The 20,722-nt window shown below is 40.9% G+C and overlaps 1 protein-coding gene across 3 annotated transcripts in view; it reads left to right on the forward strand.

The window, feature by feature from the left end:
- The window catches only part of ANTXR2 (ANTXR cell adhesion molecule 2), a 356,942-nt gene that overhangs the window by 333,530 nt on the left and 2,690 nt on the right, over positions 1–20,722 (forward strand). For all 3 annotated transcript variants that reach the window (XM_075352423.1, XM_075352424.1, XM_075352422.1), the window contains one exon: positions 20,690–20,722. This exon is cut by the window's right edge and continues 2,690 nt beyond it. In XM_075352423.1, coding sequence (XP_075208538.1) covers positions 20,690–20,722 — 33 coding nt within the window. The remainder of the gene's footprint in view (positions 1–20,689) is intronic.

Consider the following 20,722-nt stretch of genomic DNA (forward strand, 5'->3'; position numbering starts at 1 on the left):
CCTTGTTAGCAACTTCGTTGTGTGTGACACGTACGAGCGACCGTTAACAAGCGATAATACTCACCATATCGTTGCTCGTTGACATGCTCCTCCATTCCCAAATATCGTTGCTGTAGTAGGACACAGGTTGTTCATCGTTCCTGCGGCAGCACACATCGCTATGTGTGACACCGCAGGAACGAGGAACCTCACCGTACCTGCGGGTGTCCGCAATGAGGAAGGAAGGATGTTGGCGGGATGTTTGTCCTGCTCATCTCCGCCCCCTCTGCTTATATTGGGCGGCCACTTAATGACGTCGCTGTGACGCCGAACGAACTGCCCCCTTAGAAAGGAGGCAGTTCGCCGGTCACAGCGACGTCGCTAGGCAGGTAAGTAGTGTGACGGGTCCGAGCGATGTTGTGCGCCACGGGCAGCGATTTGCCCGTGACGCACAAACGATGGGGGCGGGAATGCACGCTAGCGATATCGGTAACGATATCGCAGCATGTAAAGCGGCCTTTAGATCCAGACCTTTTAGATTCCGATTTTGAATGGAGTGGGGGTATGCATGCTTTACAATCAATCCTTCCATTTATTGTCAACTAGACAAACAAAAATAGTAAAGCACTCTACTCAGCTTTCTCTAGCAGTTCAATAGACAACGAATGGCGGGGAGGGCAAACATGCAGAGCCCTGTATTTGGGATCACTTGGGGTCAGACCAGTGGTACATTAGTGATCATGTCGTATGTATAGGTGATAAATTGTGACTTTGGAAAACTCCCTTAATGCTCTGCAATACATTAGCCATGACCTCCACACTCTTATCCTCATAAGCTTTTGAAAATTTTATTGACAGCTTGAAATCAAATTGAGAATATATCTATAATTAAAGTTTTCATGCAGTTTTATTTGATTAAACAAAAAGCCGAGAAAGGTTGAGTATTTCTACAAAATTAACTTCAATACACCAGATATTGAAGACTAGAGATAAAAATTTGAAGCTATTGAAATGTATTGTAAAGATAGAACATGAGAATATAAAAAAAATACGAAAGGGGTTGAGGGGGGGAAGGCTTCACCACAACGGCTATAGTCAGTGGGCTTATAATTGGACTTTAGAAAAGTTGTCTTCTTGTTGATTTCAATATTTTGATTTCAAGAATGAGGTGAGAAAAAGCATCATATGGTCAAATCTGTGACACAAAGTAAAACCTAACTATATGGTTTTGCTCACCTAGGAGGGTTATGTCAGACACAACCACTGAAGCAAGCCTTGGATATTCAGCTGCTGCGGCCCCAGTATTGAGGATACTTTGAAGTAGCAGAATGGGATGGAAGGGGTTAAAAACCACTCTGCTGTGCAATAAAGATGAATACTTGATCTTCGATATGTTCTTTTATTTGGCACGTTTCGGATGAACATTCCTTCGTCAGGATCATCACATTTTCTGCGATGATCCTGGAGGAGGGCTACTCCGAAACATGTCGATTAAAGTCACATATTGAAGATCCAGTATTCTTCTTTATTGCACAGCAGCGAGGCTTTTAACACTTTCCACCCTATATTACTATTTTGATTTTCAAGAAATCAGAAGTGTTGTAAGTGTAGAAAAGAATTTCCTAACTATTTTCCTTCTTACATCTGCTTTATTCAACAGCTGTTATTTTTGTCTTTTTGTGAGAATATTCACTGTAGTTGTGTACAATGCACTGTATATTCAGATGCATTTCTATAATGTTCTATATTAACTTTTTCAGCTATTTGTGCTACAATATCTTTTTTCAGGATCGTATCAGATGGGCCAGATTCTCTTTTTAGCTACATCATTGATCCTTCTGTGTCCATAAACCAGGTTATTAGCTGTCCATCTTTGGGCAATCTTTGGTAGATTCTAGCCACTGCATACCGGGAAAACCATAGAAGACCTGCCATTTTGGAGATATTCTTACCGAAATCTCTATCCATCATAGTTTGGCACCTGTCAAAGTCACACAGATACTTACCAGAGATGAGCGAACCTGAAGTTTGTTTTTCAAACCGAACACCAAATGTAAAAATCAAGGTTCGGGTTTGGGGTTTGGATGATTTACGTGTGAGCAAAATTTGCGCGAGCAAAGCTGTGCTGAGGTACGTTTGGTGCTCAGCCCTATATGAGCCACTTGCATGGTTTGAATGGTGCATACTGGGGGTAATAGCAGCGTGATCACATGTAGTGTGCAACAAAAAAAAAGTTTAAAAAAGCCCACACACCCTCCCCGGAAGTGACTGCTTATGGCTGGCTGTATGTGGGTTGAGACTTAAAATGCCAATCAGTGACTTGATCCGGGGTTTGGGTCAAGCTTGAGCTTGTGGATCTAGGCTCGTTTGCTGCCGGTGAACCGAACCTTGATGAAACTGCTCATGTCTAATACTTACAAGTGCATATTTTTTTTTTTTTCAATACTGTGTACCAACTTAAAGAACTGTCTGTGAACTTGCTGTTTAATATATCCCATACTTGACAGGTGCCATTGTCACAAAAAAATCTATGTTGACTTCACTTGTCAGTAGTTTGAAACTTCACTTGTGACCATCTATATAGTGTTTTAGTCCTCTATAGTCCATACTCTACTTCTTCAAAAAAATGATTCCCTCCTCGTTAGTCACTTTTTCATTCTTCCAAGTTACTATTGTAATTTTAACAGCATATTATTCTTTATTTTATCATTTTATTTTAATGAGAATGTTCTACTTATGGCTTTTCTACGATCTAACAATTGAAAGTCTCTGAGAAAAATGTCCACCTGCTAAGCACTTCAGTAATCATTTACCTCAATTAGCGTGAAATGTGATGTACGTCAACATATTGCTTACCTGCAAAATGTTTGAATGTAATATCCTTGTGTTGTACGTGAAGAGAGAGACTAAATAAATAAAATATGCTCATTTGTTTTAGAATTTCCATTGTTGACTTGGGAATGGTAAGCTCTCACAAATCTCAGCTTTAACCTTGCCAATTGCTGTATGCCTGTAAGTGCGCCGCAGTTATTTGGAACATTTCTACGTTGGCGCTGGCATCCTTTTGCTAGATTACATTTATGCATTAGTACCATCTGTGCTTGCTGCTCCTTCTGCGAGTTAGCCCTGGCCAAATGACTGGCATTTATCTGGAAGTGCATTGAAATAAGTAAAAAAAAAAAATAATAAAATGCATAGATGGCAAGACGGTAAAAGGAGACTTTATGTTCTACAAATGCTTGCTAGTAATAACACAAAGAGGAACTTTAGAAAAACATTAAAATACAAAACATCTGCAGCCTTCTGAAAAAAAAAAATAGTTTCTCAAACATTTGTCCAATGATGGTTATGAAGCTGAATTATGTTTTTAGTTTATTTGACTACTGTTCCCTTTGTGCACAAATTTGTAGAAATTACTATGCAGATATATTTTTCAATAGGATGTGTGAATTTAAAGTAGAGGTAATTACTTTTGACCATAATCAAATCTATACATATATTTGGCATACTTTACATACATTGCCAATGTGCACTATATTCACTTTATATAGACTTTTTTATTATTATTATTATTATTATTATTATTATTATAATGCTTTGCTTATATAGTGCCATCATAGTGTGCAGCCCTTTACATTAATCATCATCACTGTCCCCATTGGAGCTCACAATCTAGATTCCCTATCAGTATGTCTTTGGGGTTTACCCCAAGCACTTTTTTTAAAGTGGTTGTCTCACTGTAATTTACCTGGGTTGAGCTCCAGCAACCATGCAAGCATTTCTGATGTAGTGAAATCTAGTATTACTTGGTGGCCATTCATCTCTGTTCTTGCTCACAAGGAGGGGTCATGAATGAGAGATCTATATAGAGTTTATATACTCTATTAGGATTAGGGCATATTGACAAGGGTTGTCTTCTTGAGACTAGTTGGCAAACTATTATAGTGGCACCTGTAACGCTGAGGCAAGGGAATGCTGGGTGTACAGCACAACTGGAAGGGGGTACATAAAGGAAGGCCCTGGCAATAGAGAGAGGGTTCACCACCTCACACCCACCGGTATCTGATCCCTGTGCTCCTAAACATCCATGTACGGATCCTTAACCCATGCGTGATCACATGCCTAGGCCAGTCTGACCCTAGAGTAGTCTTGACTAATGAGCAGGCTAGCAAGACGCTAGTCTTACTACTAATGTAAATACAACACAGGAAGAGGAGACAAACAGAGAGACAGATACAAAAGACCTCTACATTTTCTCCAGAGAGGGAACTCCACCGCATCAAATGGAATGCTATCAAAAGCTTTCCTCAGAGACAATTTTTTTCTCAATTCAACATAGAATGAACTTATGACTGGCATATGGGGGAGCCAGGAGTGAGTCTAAATAATGAAGGGGAATGGCATTTAGGTGCAGCAGCTGAGATTAGAGCTAAATGGAATCTAAGCAGAATTAACAAGGAACACTTAACCCCTTCGGAACCAAGTGAAGTTAAATCCACTTATGTTAAACAGAACCTGCGATCTGCAAACTGCCGTGACCTTTTAATCACCGATACTGCATCGGTCTCAGCTGAATGCGACACACTCATGACAGCACCACTTTTTGTCAACTCATCAGGGCTATAAAGACATACGCATTGAAACTTCATAATACATTATATACACTGATGTAGTATTCACTACGAGGCAGGACACAACATGCTATGGCATTAGCATAGGCTGCCTATGTTATTTGAAAGACATTACTGTTAGTACACTTAGTATTAAAACTGCTGCAATATGCATTCAGTGTAGAGTTGTGTGGTGCACTACATTAATATCATAGCATGCCAGCCACATCTTTATATATTAGCCCATAACATTGCCCACTTCATAACTTGTATTGAAATTAATTTAAACTTAGGGTTTGATTTCATAGTCTGACTGGTGGCACAATACCACCGCCTATTGGTAAAACTTTACCGATCTGTGGTCATTTGAATGCCTCTTTACACAGGCAGACAAACCAAAATGTGCACCGAGCACATAGTAGATCATTCTGTGCACATAGGCTGCCATAGTTCTCAGTGATACGGGTCTTGTTTACATAGGACGATTCACATCTGAGAGCGATAATCTTTTGTGCTTGTTCACAATTATTATGCAGCATAAATGCCTCTTAAAACATTGATTTTCTATCCTTAGAATAGGTGAAGATATTAAAACTGGATATTCGCATTAGATGTTGTAGCTGTTGGATCAACAATTGGCCAAGTGAAAGCTATCTGTCCTGACTCTCCCATAGACAGAAATGCTTTTTTTTACCCAAGCATTCCTGCTCTGTAAGAGAGTGAATGTTATATTCAGCTACTTGTATCATCTTGGCATTTAACAAAAAAAAATTGAGTGATCGTATTACAACTACCTGATTCTCATGGCCTCCAACAAAATCTGTCTGAGTGCAGTCATGAGGCTCCCTATACACATTAAATGATTGGCGGATCCTGACAACGTTTATCTAATGTGTATTGTATGGGATACATAAGTTTACATACATTTCTCAGGGAGAAAATATTCTGGTATTGCTATATATTTAGCTTACAAATGGGGATGATCAAATTACATGAGTCAGTCTAAAAATGAGCAGATCTGATAATATTTGAATTAAAAAAATCATGTAAATTTATAATAAAAATTTAATTTAATGCACATGGAATGTTCCTTTTTATGTTCTGGGGTATCTATAGATTCCATATCCTAACAAACATTGGATTCATAAGAAAAATAAAAAGTAATGCTCACCTGTCCTGTTACCCTGTGCCCGCCATCCTTCTTTCTCAATCACACGTAACATCTTTGGCTTGTTGCACTTTCCAGCTGACTAAGTCTCTTAATTCTTTGCAAGCCATGCCTCCTGATGTTATGATGAGTGTAGGCAAAGACTAAAGGGTGCATTACACGCTGCAACATCGCTAACGATATATCGTCGGGGTCACGTCGTTAGTGACGCACATCCGGCGCCGTTAGCGACATCGCAGCGTGTGACACCTAGGAGCGACAATCAACGATCGCAAAAGCATCAAAAATCGTTGATTGTTGACACGTCGCTCCTTTTCATAATATCGTTGGTGGTGCATGCCGCTGGTTGTTCGTCGTTCCTGCGGCATCACACATTGCTATGTGTGACACCACAAGAAAGACGAACATCTCCTTACCTGCATCCACCGGCAATGAGGAAGGAAGGAGGTGGGCGGCATGTTCCGGCATGTTCCGGCCGCTCATCTCCGCCCCTCCTCTGCTATTGGACGGCCGCTTAATGACGCCGCAGCGATGCCGCTATGACGCCGAACGCACCTCCCCCTTGAATGAGGGATTGTTCGGCGATGTCGCTGAAAAGGTATGTGCGTGTGACGCTGCCATAGTGATAATGTTTTCTACAGCAGCGAAATGTTGCACGAACGACGGAGGTGGGTGCTATCATGCACGACATCGCTAGCTATCGCCAGTGATGTTGCAGCGTGTAAAGCACCCTTTAGTCATCGCCTTTGGGATGTATAGTAGTCCTGATGTCATGGCACACAGGGATGTCACAGGCCTAGTCAGCCTCGAGCTGCGGTCAAGAGTGAAGAAGGCCGAAGAAGGTGTAAAGAATAGACATAGAGGACTAAAGCTACAGAGGCGCTGTGACAGGTGAGCGATATGGTCAGCTTTTTTGTTTTGATTTGTTGGTTTTGTTTTTTTTCCTTTTCCGGCCCTCTAAAGTTTAACAAAATATTAGTCCTCTATTTAGCTAAATGTGAAAGGAACAAGTTGCAAAACAATCTGTATTGTGGAGAATATAAAATTTTGAAAACTTCAGGGAGAATTCAGTTCCACTTGAATACATTTGTTCATCCATTATAGTAAAGGGGGCTTTACACGGTAGCGATATCGCTAGCAATTTCTAGTGATATCGAGCGTGTAAGTACCCGCCCCCGTCGCGCATGCGATTGTTTGTGATCGCTGCCGTAGCGAACATTATCGCTACGCAGCATCACACGTACTTACCTGGTGGGCGGTGTCGCTTTGACTGCCGAACAATCCCTCCTTCAAGGGGGAGGGACGTTTGGCATCACAGCGACGTCACTGCAACGTCACTAAGCGGCCGGCCAATCAAAGCGGAGGGTCGGAGCTGAGCGTGATGTAAACATCCCGCCCACCTCTTCCTTCCGCATTGGGGCCGGCGGCAGGTAAGGAGACGTTCCTCGCTCATGCGGTGTCACACATAGCGATGTGTGCTGCCGCATGAGCGATGAACCACAACGCTAAACAACCCGTACCGATTTTTGAGTTTGGAACGACCTCTCCATGGTGAACGATTTTCACCATTTTTGAGGTCGCCTAAGGTCGCTGGTAAGTATCACATGCTGCGATATTGTTAATGACGCTGGATGTGCATCACTAACAATGTGACCCCGACGATAACACATTAACGATATCATAGCGTGTAAAGCCCCCTTTAGTGTGTATCAATGTCTATGAATACATTTTTTGCAGTATTATATATTTGCACATTTCCCAGTCATGTAGGTGCCTATTTTTTATATAATTTGTGTTCAGATTCTTTTCATTTTGATGTCAACTAATAAATACCCTTGTTGCCAAATATGTTTCTTGAATAAGAATATGATGGACTTAAGGGTGCTTTACATGCTGCGACATTACTAACGATATATCTTCAGGGTCACGTCGTTAGTGACGCACATCCGGCGCCATTAGCGACATCGCAGCGTGTGACACCAAGGAGCGATGATCAACGAGCGCAAAAATGTGAAAAATCGTTGCTCATTGACACGTCGCTTTTTTCCCAAATATCGTTGCTGCTGCAGGTACGATGTTGTTCGTCGGTCCTGCGGCAGCACACATCGCTATGTGTGATACCGCAGGAACGATGAACATCTCCTTACCTGCGTCGACCAGCAATGAGGAAGGAAGGAGGTGGACGGGATATTCCGGACGCTCATTTCTGCCCCTCCTCTGCTATTGGGCGGCCGCTTAGTGACGCCGCAGTGACATCGCTATGACGCCGAACGCAGCTCCCCCTTGAAGGAGGGATTGTTCGGCGGTCACAGCGACGTCGATGCAAAGGTATGTGCGTGTGACGCTGCCGTAGCGATAATGTTCGCTACGGCAGCGATCACCAAATGTCGCACGAATGACGGGGCGGGTGCTATCGCACACGACATCGCTAGCTATGGCTAGCAATGTCGCAGAGTGTAAAGCACCCTTTAGTCTGGGACACCCAGGAAAAGCAACCCTTCTAATATTCTCTTCTAACATTCTGAAAAAATGCTTCAAGAAACATCGTCAGACATGTAGGAAATATTTTATTCTGTTCTGTATATTCAATTCTTGTCATTAATAGCATGAAATAAAATGTAAACTGTCAAAGTCCTAATACAATATTTAAATAGATGCATACAATTTATTACATTGTAATCAATTAACATGGTAAACTCTATGAAGATTGGAAAAAAAGCACAAAACCGTAACAGTGTAACTTTATAGGTGTTTTCTTGTCACAGCCTGAAAGGAATATTTACAATAGACCTTCCTAATTGCTCTTTTTACTAGCTTATTAGCTTGACTACATTTACTATGCATTTGTTGTAATGATTGAGTTGGGAGTTATTTTCCCATTTTTATGGCTGCATAAACTTAGTCAACTTTTAAATCACTTACAGATGATTACCGTAATTATACATACACTACACATGCACACACACGCACATACTAACAAATTTGGCTGTTAGTCTGTAAGCACACATATATGGGAAAAAAATAACTTTGCAAGTAGTCTAGATTTTAAGTATGTTTTTTTTTTTCTGTGGTGATGGACAAAAGTGTTGGCACCCTTGAAATTGTTCCAGAAAATGAAGTTTGTCTCCCAAAAAATTATTGCAATTACACATGTTTTTTATACACATTTTTATTTCCTTTGTGTGTTTTCGAACTACACAAAAATCAGAGGAAAAAAGGCAAATTCTGCATAATTTAACCCAAATAGTCTAAGATGGATATGACAAAATTGTTGGCACCCTCAACTTAATATTATTTTGGAATAAATAACTGCAATCAATCATTTCCTATAACCAATAACAAGCTTCTTACACCTCTCATCTGGAATATTGGAATCCTCTCCTTTTGCAAACTGCTCCAGGTCTCATATTTGAAGGGCACCTTCTCCTAACAGAAATGTTAAGATCTCTCAGCTGGTGTTCCATGGGATTTAGATCCAGACTCATTGTTGGCCACAAATAAGCAATAGCAGAACACATTGTAAATAAGTTAATGTTGGCTGTGATGGATGTAAATGATGCAACAAGGCTTGTTGTATATATAGATGAGGATTGTATATATAGCTGAAGACTGGTCAGCCCCTGCAGTGGGCACATGAGTACCAGAACTAAACTATAGACCAATGGAAGAAGATGGCCTGGTTTGATGAATCATGCTTTCATGCTTTTTGCATGTGCTTCACTTATCTTGCTTGTAGTCTTCAACTATGGAGTTAAAGGGGTTGTCTAGTCTAAACCAACAAGTCTACAGTCAGTCTGTGTTACTCTATGTGGCTGCAGACTTGTGAATCCTCATATTGTGATTACTGCATGCTGCATGGATTTTCCAGTGTATGCGCCAGGAGTGACAGTCACGTGACCACAAGTATATGATATGCAGAATCTGACTAGATTGTTTCTGGCATGATCAATGCAAGTATATTGTGGGGGACCGGAAACTGTCTAGTGACATAGAGTGACTGTTGACTTGTCGTTTTTGACTGGGCAACCCCTTTGCAAACATTATGCGATTTTTCTTGATTTAACTATGGAAAAGGCAGTAAAGGGAATACATTTTTTTAATTTTAAATGATGATTGTGTAGGAGAGGACTGTATTGTCTTTTATGTTTGGTGGCATTTTTTTCTCTGATACTATATAGCAGGGGTCGCCAACCTGTGGCTCAGGTGCCACATGTGGCTCGCGGGTCTGTGATGTGTATCTTGCGGCTGTCTTACATCTTGGTGTATTAGCACCAGGTCTAGTAAACAGTTATAAAGAGCAGGTCTCCATATGGTGAATTATGTGAGTAGCCCCACACAGAAGAATAAATCTGGATGTGAGTAAGGTTGGAACCTCTCTTGGTATACTGTCTTGGTGTGATTTCTGTGGAAAAGCTTTGTTTTTGATTATATCAGTAATGGGGGCTTTGGATGTCACTACGGTGAGGGGGGCCGGAGCTGGATGTGTCTTGTGACCCTCTCTCTGAGCTGAAGGTGGCCCTCAAGGTCAGAAAGGTTGAGGACCACTGTTGTAGAACAGCGTGTACTAACAAGCTTGTGTCCAACTGGTAATTCCAAATGCATACAGCTCATAGACTCAATCATTAGTATATGAGAAAAGGAAAATTCCTAGAAAGCAAAAAAGTTAGTGACCTTATACCCTGTATACTATTATTTAGAACAGTGTACCGATCAAAAATCTTCCCTGTTATGTCATAATTATTATCTGATCCTAAAACAACCTGTAAAATGTTAAAAGTAATAATAGTAATAATGCTGCTGCTGACACTACTAATAACAATATTTAAACAAATATTGGAGATGTGGTAATTCCTAGCTCATTCTTAATCTTCTTAATACAACAGGAGATACATTATTTCTTATAATATCACTTCGATAGCACTGACATCTCTTCTGAAAGCAATTTATCTCTGTATGGTCGTCAGGTACTGATTTCAGAATGAATTATATTATAATATATTATTACATTGCAAGTAACATTTGACAGTATGTGCACTGATTGCATATTTTTATTCTATTTATTGTATGTGTAGTTTTTGTGTCTATAAAAGGTTGATGATAATGTTTTGTGTAAGCAGCTAGTCAGGACATAGGCTAAGCACATGACCAGAGAGGGTTGCCTTATAATGAGTTCTATTCCTCTTTGGAACTGAAGGGATTATGGTAAGAAATGGAGTTTGGCATGGAGATTCTTTAGAGGACCCAGTGGTCAATGTCATTAACTGTGAATTCATTATGACTGCAAAAGATCCATCTATCAGATTACACTGTGAAGGCTTTGTTGATGAAGCAGACAGCTGGATCACAGTGGCATCTAGAGGGTTGTTACATAGAGCATGTGGCCGAGCAAGATATATTCCTTTCTTTACCAGCATATTTATGTTTTATATTACATAATAAAATGTGGGAAAATGTTCCCTCTTCTCATGTTAAAATGTAATTACTTTGCTTCTCCAGCAAATTTTTGTGAAAGTATCTTTTTAAGGCTGTAGTATCATATAAGAATACTTACAAGACATTACAAGGAATCTGTCAGTAAGGTCAGCCTTCTTCCAGTCCAACCTCCTATCTATTATCTATACATGGTAATTCACCTCTATGGGATGTAAATTCATCTACACCTTTACATCTATCTGTTGCTGCAATCTCAAGAAATTAGCCTTTTAAGTTATATGCAAATGAGGTGTTAAGTGCTCAGGGCCTGAGAGAGCACTTAACAATCCTCTGCTTCCTGAGCTTTTTTCCCTACATAATATCAGCTTGTTTAGCCTGATTGATAACTTACTGTGTGATGTCAGGTACCAGGCAAGGAAATCAAGCATTCAGCTAGCAATCAAGCTAAAGAAGCTGGTACAGGGTGTAGAAACCAGTTCAGGAGGAAAGGCTAGTTAAAGGGAGCCTGTCACTAGATTTGGCGACGATAAGCCATGGCCACTACCAGTGTGCTCCTATATACAGTATTCCAGAATGCTGTATATAAGAGCCCAGGCCGCTCTGTAGAACATAAAAAACACTTTTATAATACTTAATAAGGGGTGGTCCGGTCCAATGGGTGTTGCTGCTCTCTGGTTCGGTGCTTCTTCTCTGCGTCAATTGCCATCTTACTTCTTCTAAGGCCCATGTGCATGACGCGTCCTACGTCATCTACAGTCGCCAGCATTGAGGTCCTGCACGGGCACACTTTGATCTGCTCAGGGCAGATCAAAGTCTTTTAGTGGACATGCACAGGCGGTCTTTCACCTTTCCTCACACCTGTGCATTACAGTACTTTGATCTGCCCTTAGTAGGGCAGATCAAAGTGCGCCTGTGCAGGACCGCAATGCCGTCCTTTGTGGATGACGTAGGACACATCATCCATATTGGGCTGGAGGAAGGTGATCGCAGCAGAGAGGAGTTGCCGTAGCAGAGAGCAGCAATGCCGATCGGACCGGACCGCCCCTTAGGTGAGTATTGTAAAAGTGATTTTTACGTTATACAGAGCGGCCTGGGCTTTTATATACAGCACTCTGGAATACTGTATATAAGAGCTAAGTAGTAGCTTATAGTCTCCAAATCTGGTGACAAGTTCCCTTTAAGTTCTCTGTCAAACCCAGAGCTCTTAAGGACTCATTTGCATAGTATTAAAATGTTGATTTATCAGATATGTAGCAACAGATTAGAATCTAAACCCATTGACACCTGGATGTTCTTCTAAAACCTTGATGTCCATATGTGCAGTTTGGGGGATATTCAGAGATCTTACTAACAGATTTCCTTTAAAAGTGTGTTCAGAAAGTGTGTGTATTTCATATCTCAACCCATAATCTTTCTTCAGTTAGAAAATAACAGTAACAAATAAAATACATAAGTAAATATGACTTTATCAAATGTTATCTCTGGCAAAATCTGTAGTGAATCCACATGAAAATTCGGAAGTGTTGCATTTAGAAATTTGCAACCTTGCATAATTTGCATTTGTACCTACCCTCTATTGGCAAGCTGATTGTCTCTCGGGATCACATCTAAGTTGGTGGAGTTTTAGTTTTGTAATGTAGGAGTTGTGCTTTGGACTATATGATAATCACATGTCTGCCCCTTGTTTTTCCCATCCCCGCTTTGCAAAAAACAGAATTCCGATTCAGAGTTCGGGTGCTTTACATATGAACACTGTGCACTCGAGCATCGCTGTGCTCGGGTATGCTCGGTCCTCAGCCCAGTGCGAGCGCTTGCATTATTTGAGTGGCTCGCACTGGGGGTTACAGCAGAATCATAGGATGTAGTGTGCACCAAACAAAAAAAAGGAAAAACCCTGCCCACCCGCCCAAGGAAGACCCAAACTGCCCAATTAGTGACTTCCATTGGAGTTCAGGTCAAGTTTGGGTCCCCGATCTTAATTTAAGTTCAGCTGCACCCACTGAACCGAACTTCCACTGGTCCGCTCATCTCTAGTCTCAAACTATAAGAAAAGATGCTGTTGTTTCTTCCCCCTTTATCCAGCTTTACTATTTACTGTTTTATGAGTTTACATTACAATACTAAGTTATTGGATTATTGCATCCTCCTGCTCTGTGGCCTCCCTTTTAACAGTCTCGCAAAACCTACAATCTATTCTAAACTATGCTGCCCGGCTAATCCACCTGTCCCCCCGCTACTCCCTGACCTCTCCTCACTGCCAATCCCTTCACTGGCTTCCCATTGTCCAATGACTCCAGTTCAAAACACTAACCATGACATACAAAGCCATCCACAACCTGTCTCCTCCCTACATCTGTGACCTAGTATCCCGGTACTTACCTGCATGTAACCTTCGATCCTCACAAGATCTCCTTCTCTACTCCCTCTCATTTCCTCTTCTCACCATCACATCCAAGATTTCTCCCATGCCTCCCCCATACTCTGGAATGCTCTGCCACAACACATCAGACTCTCGCCTACCTTGACAAGCTTCAAAAGGAACCTGAAGACCCACTTCTTCCGACAAGCCCACAACCTGCCCTAACCCTCAGTTTGATATAGCGCCGCACAACCAGTTCTACCCTAACCTACTGTATCCTCACCTATCCCTTGTAGCCTGTGAGCCCTCGCGAGCAGGGACCTCTATCGTCCTGTACCAGTCTGTGCCTTGTATTGTTTGATTATTGTACTTGTCCCTATTATGTATACCCCTTTCACATGTAAAACGCCATGGAATTGATGGCGCTATAATAATAAATAATAATAATATAGTTATAGGACATAAATTTATATGGATAAGGTCACATTTAAGAGTCAATTGATTTTAACTGAAGCATACATTTGAACCAACAACAAATTAACTCCTTATACAACATGAATTTTAGAAGCACAAACACTGAATATACCCTGTATAAAACAATCAGATATAGAAGTTTTGAAAACTGTTTGTGCCTATAAATATTAGCACAATTTCCTTTGACTCCAATTACATTTTGCAGATTTCTATAAAATGCTCACTTGAAGTAGTATATAATTATATATGAAAAGTTCTGTATATACATCCAGAGTCTGCTATAGTGGAGTATTTCCAAACAACTTTATATATTCATGGTGTAAAAAGGGATCTTTCACTCTATGCTCAGCTTGTCGGGGAATATTTACGAGGTGAGTGTAATATCGTAAGAGTTACAGCACTGAAATACATCCTAAGCCAGTAAAGGAGCCCAGGAATCTTAATGCCAGTAGAATTTTAATGCCCTCCAGCCGAGGAATATGACACTCATTTTTTTATGCTTTTTAAACTTGCATTGGTGAGTGAGAGTGGATAGCTGATGTCAGACTCCAAATGTTTCACTATGGCCAAGGCGTAAACACTTAACCTGGAACGGATATGTCAACACACACTGATGTGCCGTTAACACTGCAGGATAAAGAAAGCTGTGAGAATGCTCTGCAGCTCCTAGAATAAACATGGACGGTTATGTGGTATTTATAGTCCTAAAGCACACACAGAGCTATGGAGCATTGCTGATAGCACGCCCATACCATTTTTGGCAATTCACAAAGCAAGCTGTAAAATTCTGTATTTTTGCTACATTTTTCGTCATGTAATCTACAATGATGGAGACACAAATTTAAGGTTCTTAGGCTATGTCCGCACGTTGCTTTTTACCTGCTTTTTTGCTGCTTTTTCAACTGCAGCGTTTAATGCCAAAATGGTTGTGTTCTGCTTTTCAAGCAAAGTCTATGGGAATTTGGGTTTCTTGTCCGCACTATGCTGTTCAAACTGCTGCCTTTTTGTGGCAGAACTTTGGTCAAAAACTCAGCTTTGCAGTGCAAAACCCAAATGGCAAAAACAATAGACATGTGAATTGTTTTTGCCATTTGGGTTTTGCACTGCAAAGCTGAGTTTTTGACCAAAGTTCTGCAACAAAAAGGCAGCATTTTGAACAGCATAGTGCGGACAAGAAACCCAAATTCCCATAGACTTTGCTTGAAAAGCAGAACACAACCATTTTGGCATTAAACACTGCAGTTGAAAAAGCAGCAAAAAAGCAGGTAAAAAGCAACGTGCGGACATAGCCTCAGTAGTCAAATTATGGATTCATTATAAATTTCTTAATTTCACCTTTATTTTTTTATAGTTATCACAATTGTTACATTTCCTTTGCAAACAAACTGTGCAGCAGTTTTGATTTTTCTGATCCAAACTTTTCACTTTGTGTTTTTATTAAAGACAAATAAATAGTTCTTTTGACTTTCCCATGATGCTACAAAAAGAAGCAGTGTGTTTCAGGTGTTCATTAAAATACATGCACAGGTGTGTCTCCTATTAACTCAAATGTTGCCATTAAATCAGAAGCTTCCAAAGACATGACATCATCATATGGGCTGTCCTATATTGTTTAAAGGCATAGTACTCTAAAGGCCGCTTTACACACTACGACATCACTCCAGCGATCTCGTTGGGGTCACGGAATTTGTGACGCACATCCGGCCGCTGTAGCGATGTCGTTGCGTGTGACACTTATGAGCGATATTGAATTGTTGCAAAAACGTTCAAAATCGCTCATCAGTGACATGGGGGTCCATTCCCAATTATCGTTGCAGCTGCAGGAACGATGTTGTTCGTCGTTCCTGCGGCAGCACACATCGCTATGTGTGACGCTGCAGGAACAAGGAACATCTCCTTACCGGCGGCCGCCAGCAATGCGGAAGGAAGTAGGTGGGCGGGATGTTACGTTCCGCTCATCTCTGCCCCTCTGCTTCTATTGGCCGTCCGCTTAGTGATGTCGCAGTGACGTTGCGATGATGCCAAACGAACCGCCCCCTTAGAAAGGAGGCGTTTCGCCGGTCACAGCGACATCACTAGGCAGGTAAGTAGTGTGATGGGTCCGCGCAATTTTGTGCACCACAGGCGTCGATTTGCCCGTGTCGCACAAACAATGGGGGCGGGTGCGCACGCTAGCGATATCGGTCACGTGTAAAGCGGCCTTTAGTGTATGTAAACTTTTGACTTTGTAGAAAGTAATAAAAATGCCTTAAACATACTCTATATGGTGCTTTATACGCTGTGACATCACTAGCGATAGCTGGCTATGTCGTGCGCGATAGCACGCGCCCCGTTCGTGCAACATTTGGTGATCGCTGCCGTAGCGAACATTATCGCTACGGCAGTGACACACGCACATACCTTTACAGCGACGTCGCTGTAACCGCTGAACAATCCCTCCTTCATGGGGCAGGTGCGTTCGGTGTCATAGCGACGTCACTGCGGCGTCACTAAGCGGCCGCCCAATAGGAGAGGAGGGGAGGAGATGAGCGGCCGGAACATGCCACCCACCTCCTTCCTTCCTCATTGTCGGTGGACGCAGGTAAGGAGATGTTCGTCTTTCCTGCGGTGTCACATGTAGCAATGTGTGGTGCCGCAGGAGCAACGAACAACCTCGCTACTGACCAGACAACGATTTTTGGTAAATGAACGACGTGTTACAGACCAACGATTTTTAACTCTTTTGCAATCGTTTAAGGTCGCTCCTAGGTGTCACACGCTGTGATGTCGCTAATGACGCCGGATGTGTGTCACAAACACCGTGACCCCGACGATATATCGTTAGCGATGTCACAGCGTGTAAAGCACCCTTATCGCTCATTATTCTGGCATTTGGCAAATATAAATAATTTTGGTTCCTCATTGACCTAAAACAGGAAAGGTTCAGTCTGATTTATTCTGATTTCAAGTCAGATAGTGAGAAAAACATGCATGTGTGTCCTTTTAAATAGTGTATGTTAACTTCTGGTTTCAATTGTATTTCCAAATGACACCTCATGGATGTAAGACCCGTTTCACATGTCAGTGAAAAACACAGACGTTCTTCACTGACATGTAAAACACGCACATGTCCCTCCATGTTCCGTGATTCACGGCACATGTGGGTCGTCCATGTGCAATCCGTGATCCGTGATTGCATATGGACATTGCTCACCTGCCTTCACTGCTGCTGTCCATGGTGCTGAAGTCTCTAGCTCTGCAGCGTCCGCCCACCGCTCTCAGCACCTACTTCCTGGTCGGGTTTTCCTGCTCTCATGAATATTCATGAGCCAGGCAGAAGCTGCCGAGAGCAGAGGCTGCACAGCGAATTGCAGGCAAGGTAAGTTGAAAATATTTAATATGTCCGTGATTTTCTGGTACGTGTTTCACTGATCACACACGGATCACACCATAGAGTGGTCCGTGGGTCATCAGTGATGCCAGAAAAAAACTGACTTGTCTCCGTGCAGAATCCCGGCCACGCGTGCATGCTACACGGAGACACGTTCAGTGACAAATCACTGATGTGTGAGCAGACCCATTGATTATAATGGGTCTGCGTATGTCAGTGATTCTGGTACGTTTTAAAAAAAGCACAAACGTACCAGAATCACTGACGTGTGAAACAGGCCTAAGTGTACCTTCCTAGTTTTTAAAGCTTAAGACACTTCAAGAAAATGTTGGCAACGTGTTTCCTAAAGCAACTTTTTGGTCGTCCTTGTCAATACTTTGATGGTGTTCTGGCTGCCAGTGTTTTTTTCTTAAAAAAAATATTTTTTTTTTATATAAAATAGTGGTGGCTTCCAAGCAAAAGTAGTCTAAAAAATGGTCAGATCACTACTTTTAGCTATTTAACCCTAGAAAGCGCAACCATAGAAATCTACAATAGAAAACAAGTAACCTAGCAGGCCTGCGAGACCCCAGGTATGCGTTCTAGGGTTAATGGCTTGCAAAGCCTGAAGCGGTTCAAAAAATTAAAGGTAACCTGTCATGTAAAAAAAAGGCTATTAACCTTCAGCTATGGGGTAAAATGTGCAGGTAAATAGCATTCTAAAGGAAGTCTGACTACCGAGAGAGAATTAAGTATATTCCTTGACTCAGGTCTGTCCAGACATTTAATTGCTATGTTAGACTGCCCAATATTATTTATGGTATCTGTACTCCAGTACTACTATATTGAGATATTGTTGTGCTGGAGGGAACCTGTCTTGACCCCAAACAATCCTATGATATAGCGTTAATCAGCAAGTTACTTACAATGTTGGTCGGCTCCCTTATTAAAAGTGCAACTACCAGGAGAAAATTAAATGTATTCCTCCTGGAGCCGCTGGTCAAAGAGCGGCTACAGTCACTACTCACAGCATTATAAGTGGGAGCTGTAAGCACTCCTCAGCACTGTAATTGACAGCTTGCGCTGCAAACATGTGCTGCAATGCAAGTTGTCAATCAAAGTAGCAGGACGTACTTTCAGCTGCCGCTCACTGTGTACTGAGTGATGACTATACCCACACCAGGCACGACTGAATTACTGAAAGCCGGCAACTTCCAGGAGGAATGAAGATCATTTCTTCCTGATACTCAGATTTAGTAAGGAGGGTGGACAGCATCGTAATGCTGGCATCCTGCAGATTTATGCTATAGCTACAGGTTATTAGCATTTGGAAACACGGCAGGTATTTATAGGCTACATTCAATTTCTATCTATCTATCTAGTTATCATTATTATGTGGGTGTGTATTTGTGTGTGTACCTCTCTCTCTCTCTCTCTCTATATACAGTATGTATAACGTCATAAAATTGAGTAAAGTCCTTTCACTTTGCATTGTATCACAGTGACATATCTTCAGTTTTGCCATATGAAAATATATAATAAAATATTTACAAAAATGCAAGGGGTGTACTCACTTCTGTGATATGTCCCAGGCTGTGTCTGTGCCTTTAATGCGGACTTGCGTGGTGAGCCCGCATTATTTCCCGCACATGTCTGCTGATCTGATCAGCAGACGTGTGCAGCTAACAGGCACGGGTTAACCCCTTAGATTGTGCAGTCAATCTCTGACAGTGCAATTTAACACACTTCGGCAGGGATCGCGCTGGGCCCCATCAAGTGATCACAGAGCGCCAATGTGTTATCGTGACAGCGTGGGGTCAAATGATGACCCCTGTAGGGGTGTGTTTCCTGCTAATGCCAGCAGAGTGTCAGCACTCACAGGAGAACATTTGTCTTGATCAGAGCAGTACTGAAGCATCACTCCGGTCAGGAGAAGTGATCAAATAGTGAAGCCATAAAGTCCCCTAGGGGACTAGTAAAATCATTAAGAATTGTAAAAAAAAGTTTTAAAAAATATGAAAAAATGTGAAAGTTCAAATTACCCCTCTTTTGCCCCATTTAAAATAAAATAATAATAATAATGATAATAATAATAAATACACATATTTGGTACCGCTACTTTGAGAAATGCCCAATCTATCAAAATTTAACACTACTTATTCTGATTGCATATATATATATATATATATATGTATATATATATATATATATATATATATATATATATATATATATATATATATATATATATATTTAATTAAAAATGTTATCTATTGTCACAAAAAATAGGTGACACTGAGGCCAAAAAATGAGAACACTGTGGGTCTCGGAAAATAGCAACAAAAGTGCAATTTTTTTTTTTTTTTTTACAAACTTCTAATTTTTTTCACCACTTGAATAAAAGTAAAACTATACCTGTTTGGTATATAGCCAAACTCGTACTGACCTGAGGAATCATAATGCCTGGTCAGTTGTAACATATAGTGAACAGGGTGAATTAAAAAAAAAAACAGTCATGCAATTTCACTGGACTTGGAATTTTTTTCCCATTTACCAGTACAATATGGGACAGAATGAATGGTGTCATTCAAAAGTACAACTCGTAACGCAAAAAAAAAAAGCCCTCTTATGGCTATATTTGATGGCTCTTGGAAGAAAGGGAGGAAAATAAAAAAAGGAAAAAATGAAAATCACCCAGGGGAGAAGGAGTTAATATATGTAATAACTTTATATTATTGTACAGACATAGCAAGCACAATTTCTGTTTGGCACCTAAGCTGTTTGAATGACATGCCAGCACTTATATTTACATTCTATCACATTTCTCTTTAATGAATAGACATGCCAGGTCCTCTAAAATTGGTGATACAGTTTCTTGCTGATCTGAATTTCATAATCTAGCAGAGGGAACTAGGATTCACCTTCCATGGGGTAAAAAAAGAATAAAAAGGAGTTGTTTAAAGTCTAAACTACCTTTGATATATTTTGGTCGGGTTAGAGATTACGTGAATAAATTCTCGAAAGTTGCGATATTTGCACTAAGAATGTTCGGTATTCTGGAAAAGACCGGATTTACGGTAACTTGTACGATTATGTATGTTAATTTTAAGTAGCTTTTTTATTCATAGTGAATGGCTTTTAATATGTTCTCTTGCTTTTGACACTTTTTCTTATTTGATTATCCTTACCCTGATGTTAAAGTAACTTTAATTTTTTTTTTTTTTAATTATGGTAAAGGAACATCAATAGCGGTATATCTGATACTTTTTATATTTAGTACGACTTTCCTAACTCTTTTCTTTTCATTTTTTTTTTAGGGTCGCTGCATTAATTTCTCTAGGGTGCCATCA

This window comes from Anomaloglossus baeobatrachus, chromosome 1 (assembly GCF_048569485.1).
Source record: "Anomaloglossus baeobatrachus isolate aAnoBae1 chromosome 1, aAnoBae1.hap1, whole genome shotgun sequence".
Taxonomy (NCBI): domain Eukaryota; kingdom Metazoa; phylum Chordata; class Amphibia; order Anura; family Aromobatidae; genus Anomaloglossus; species Anomaloglossus baeobatrachus.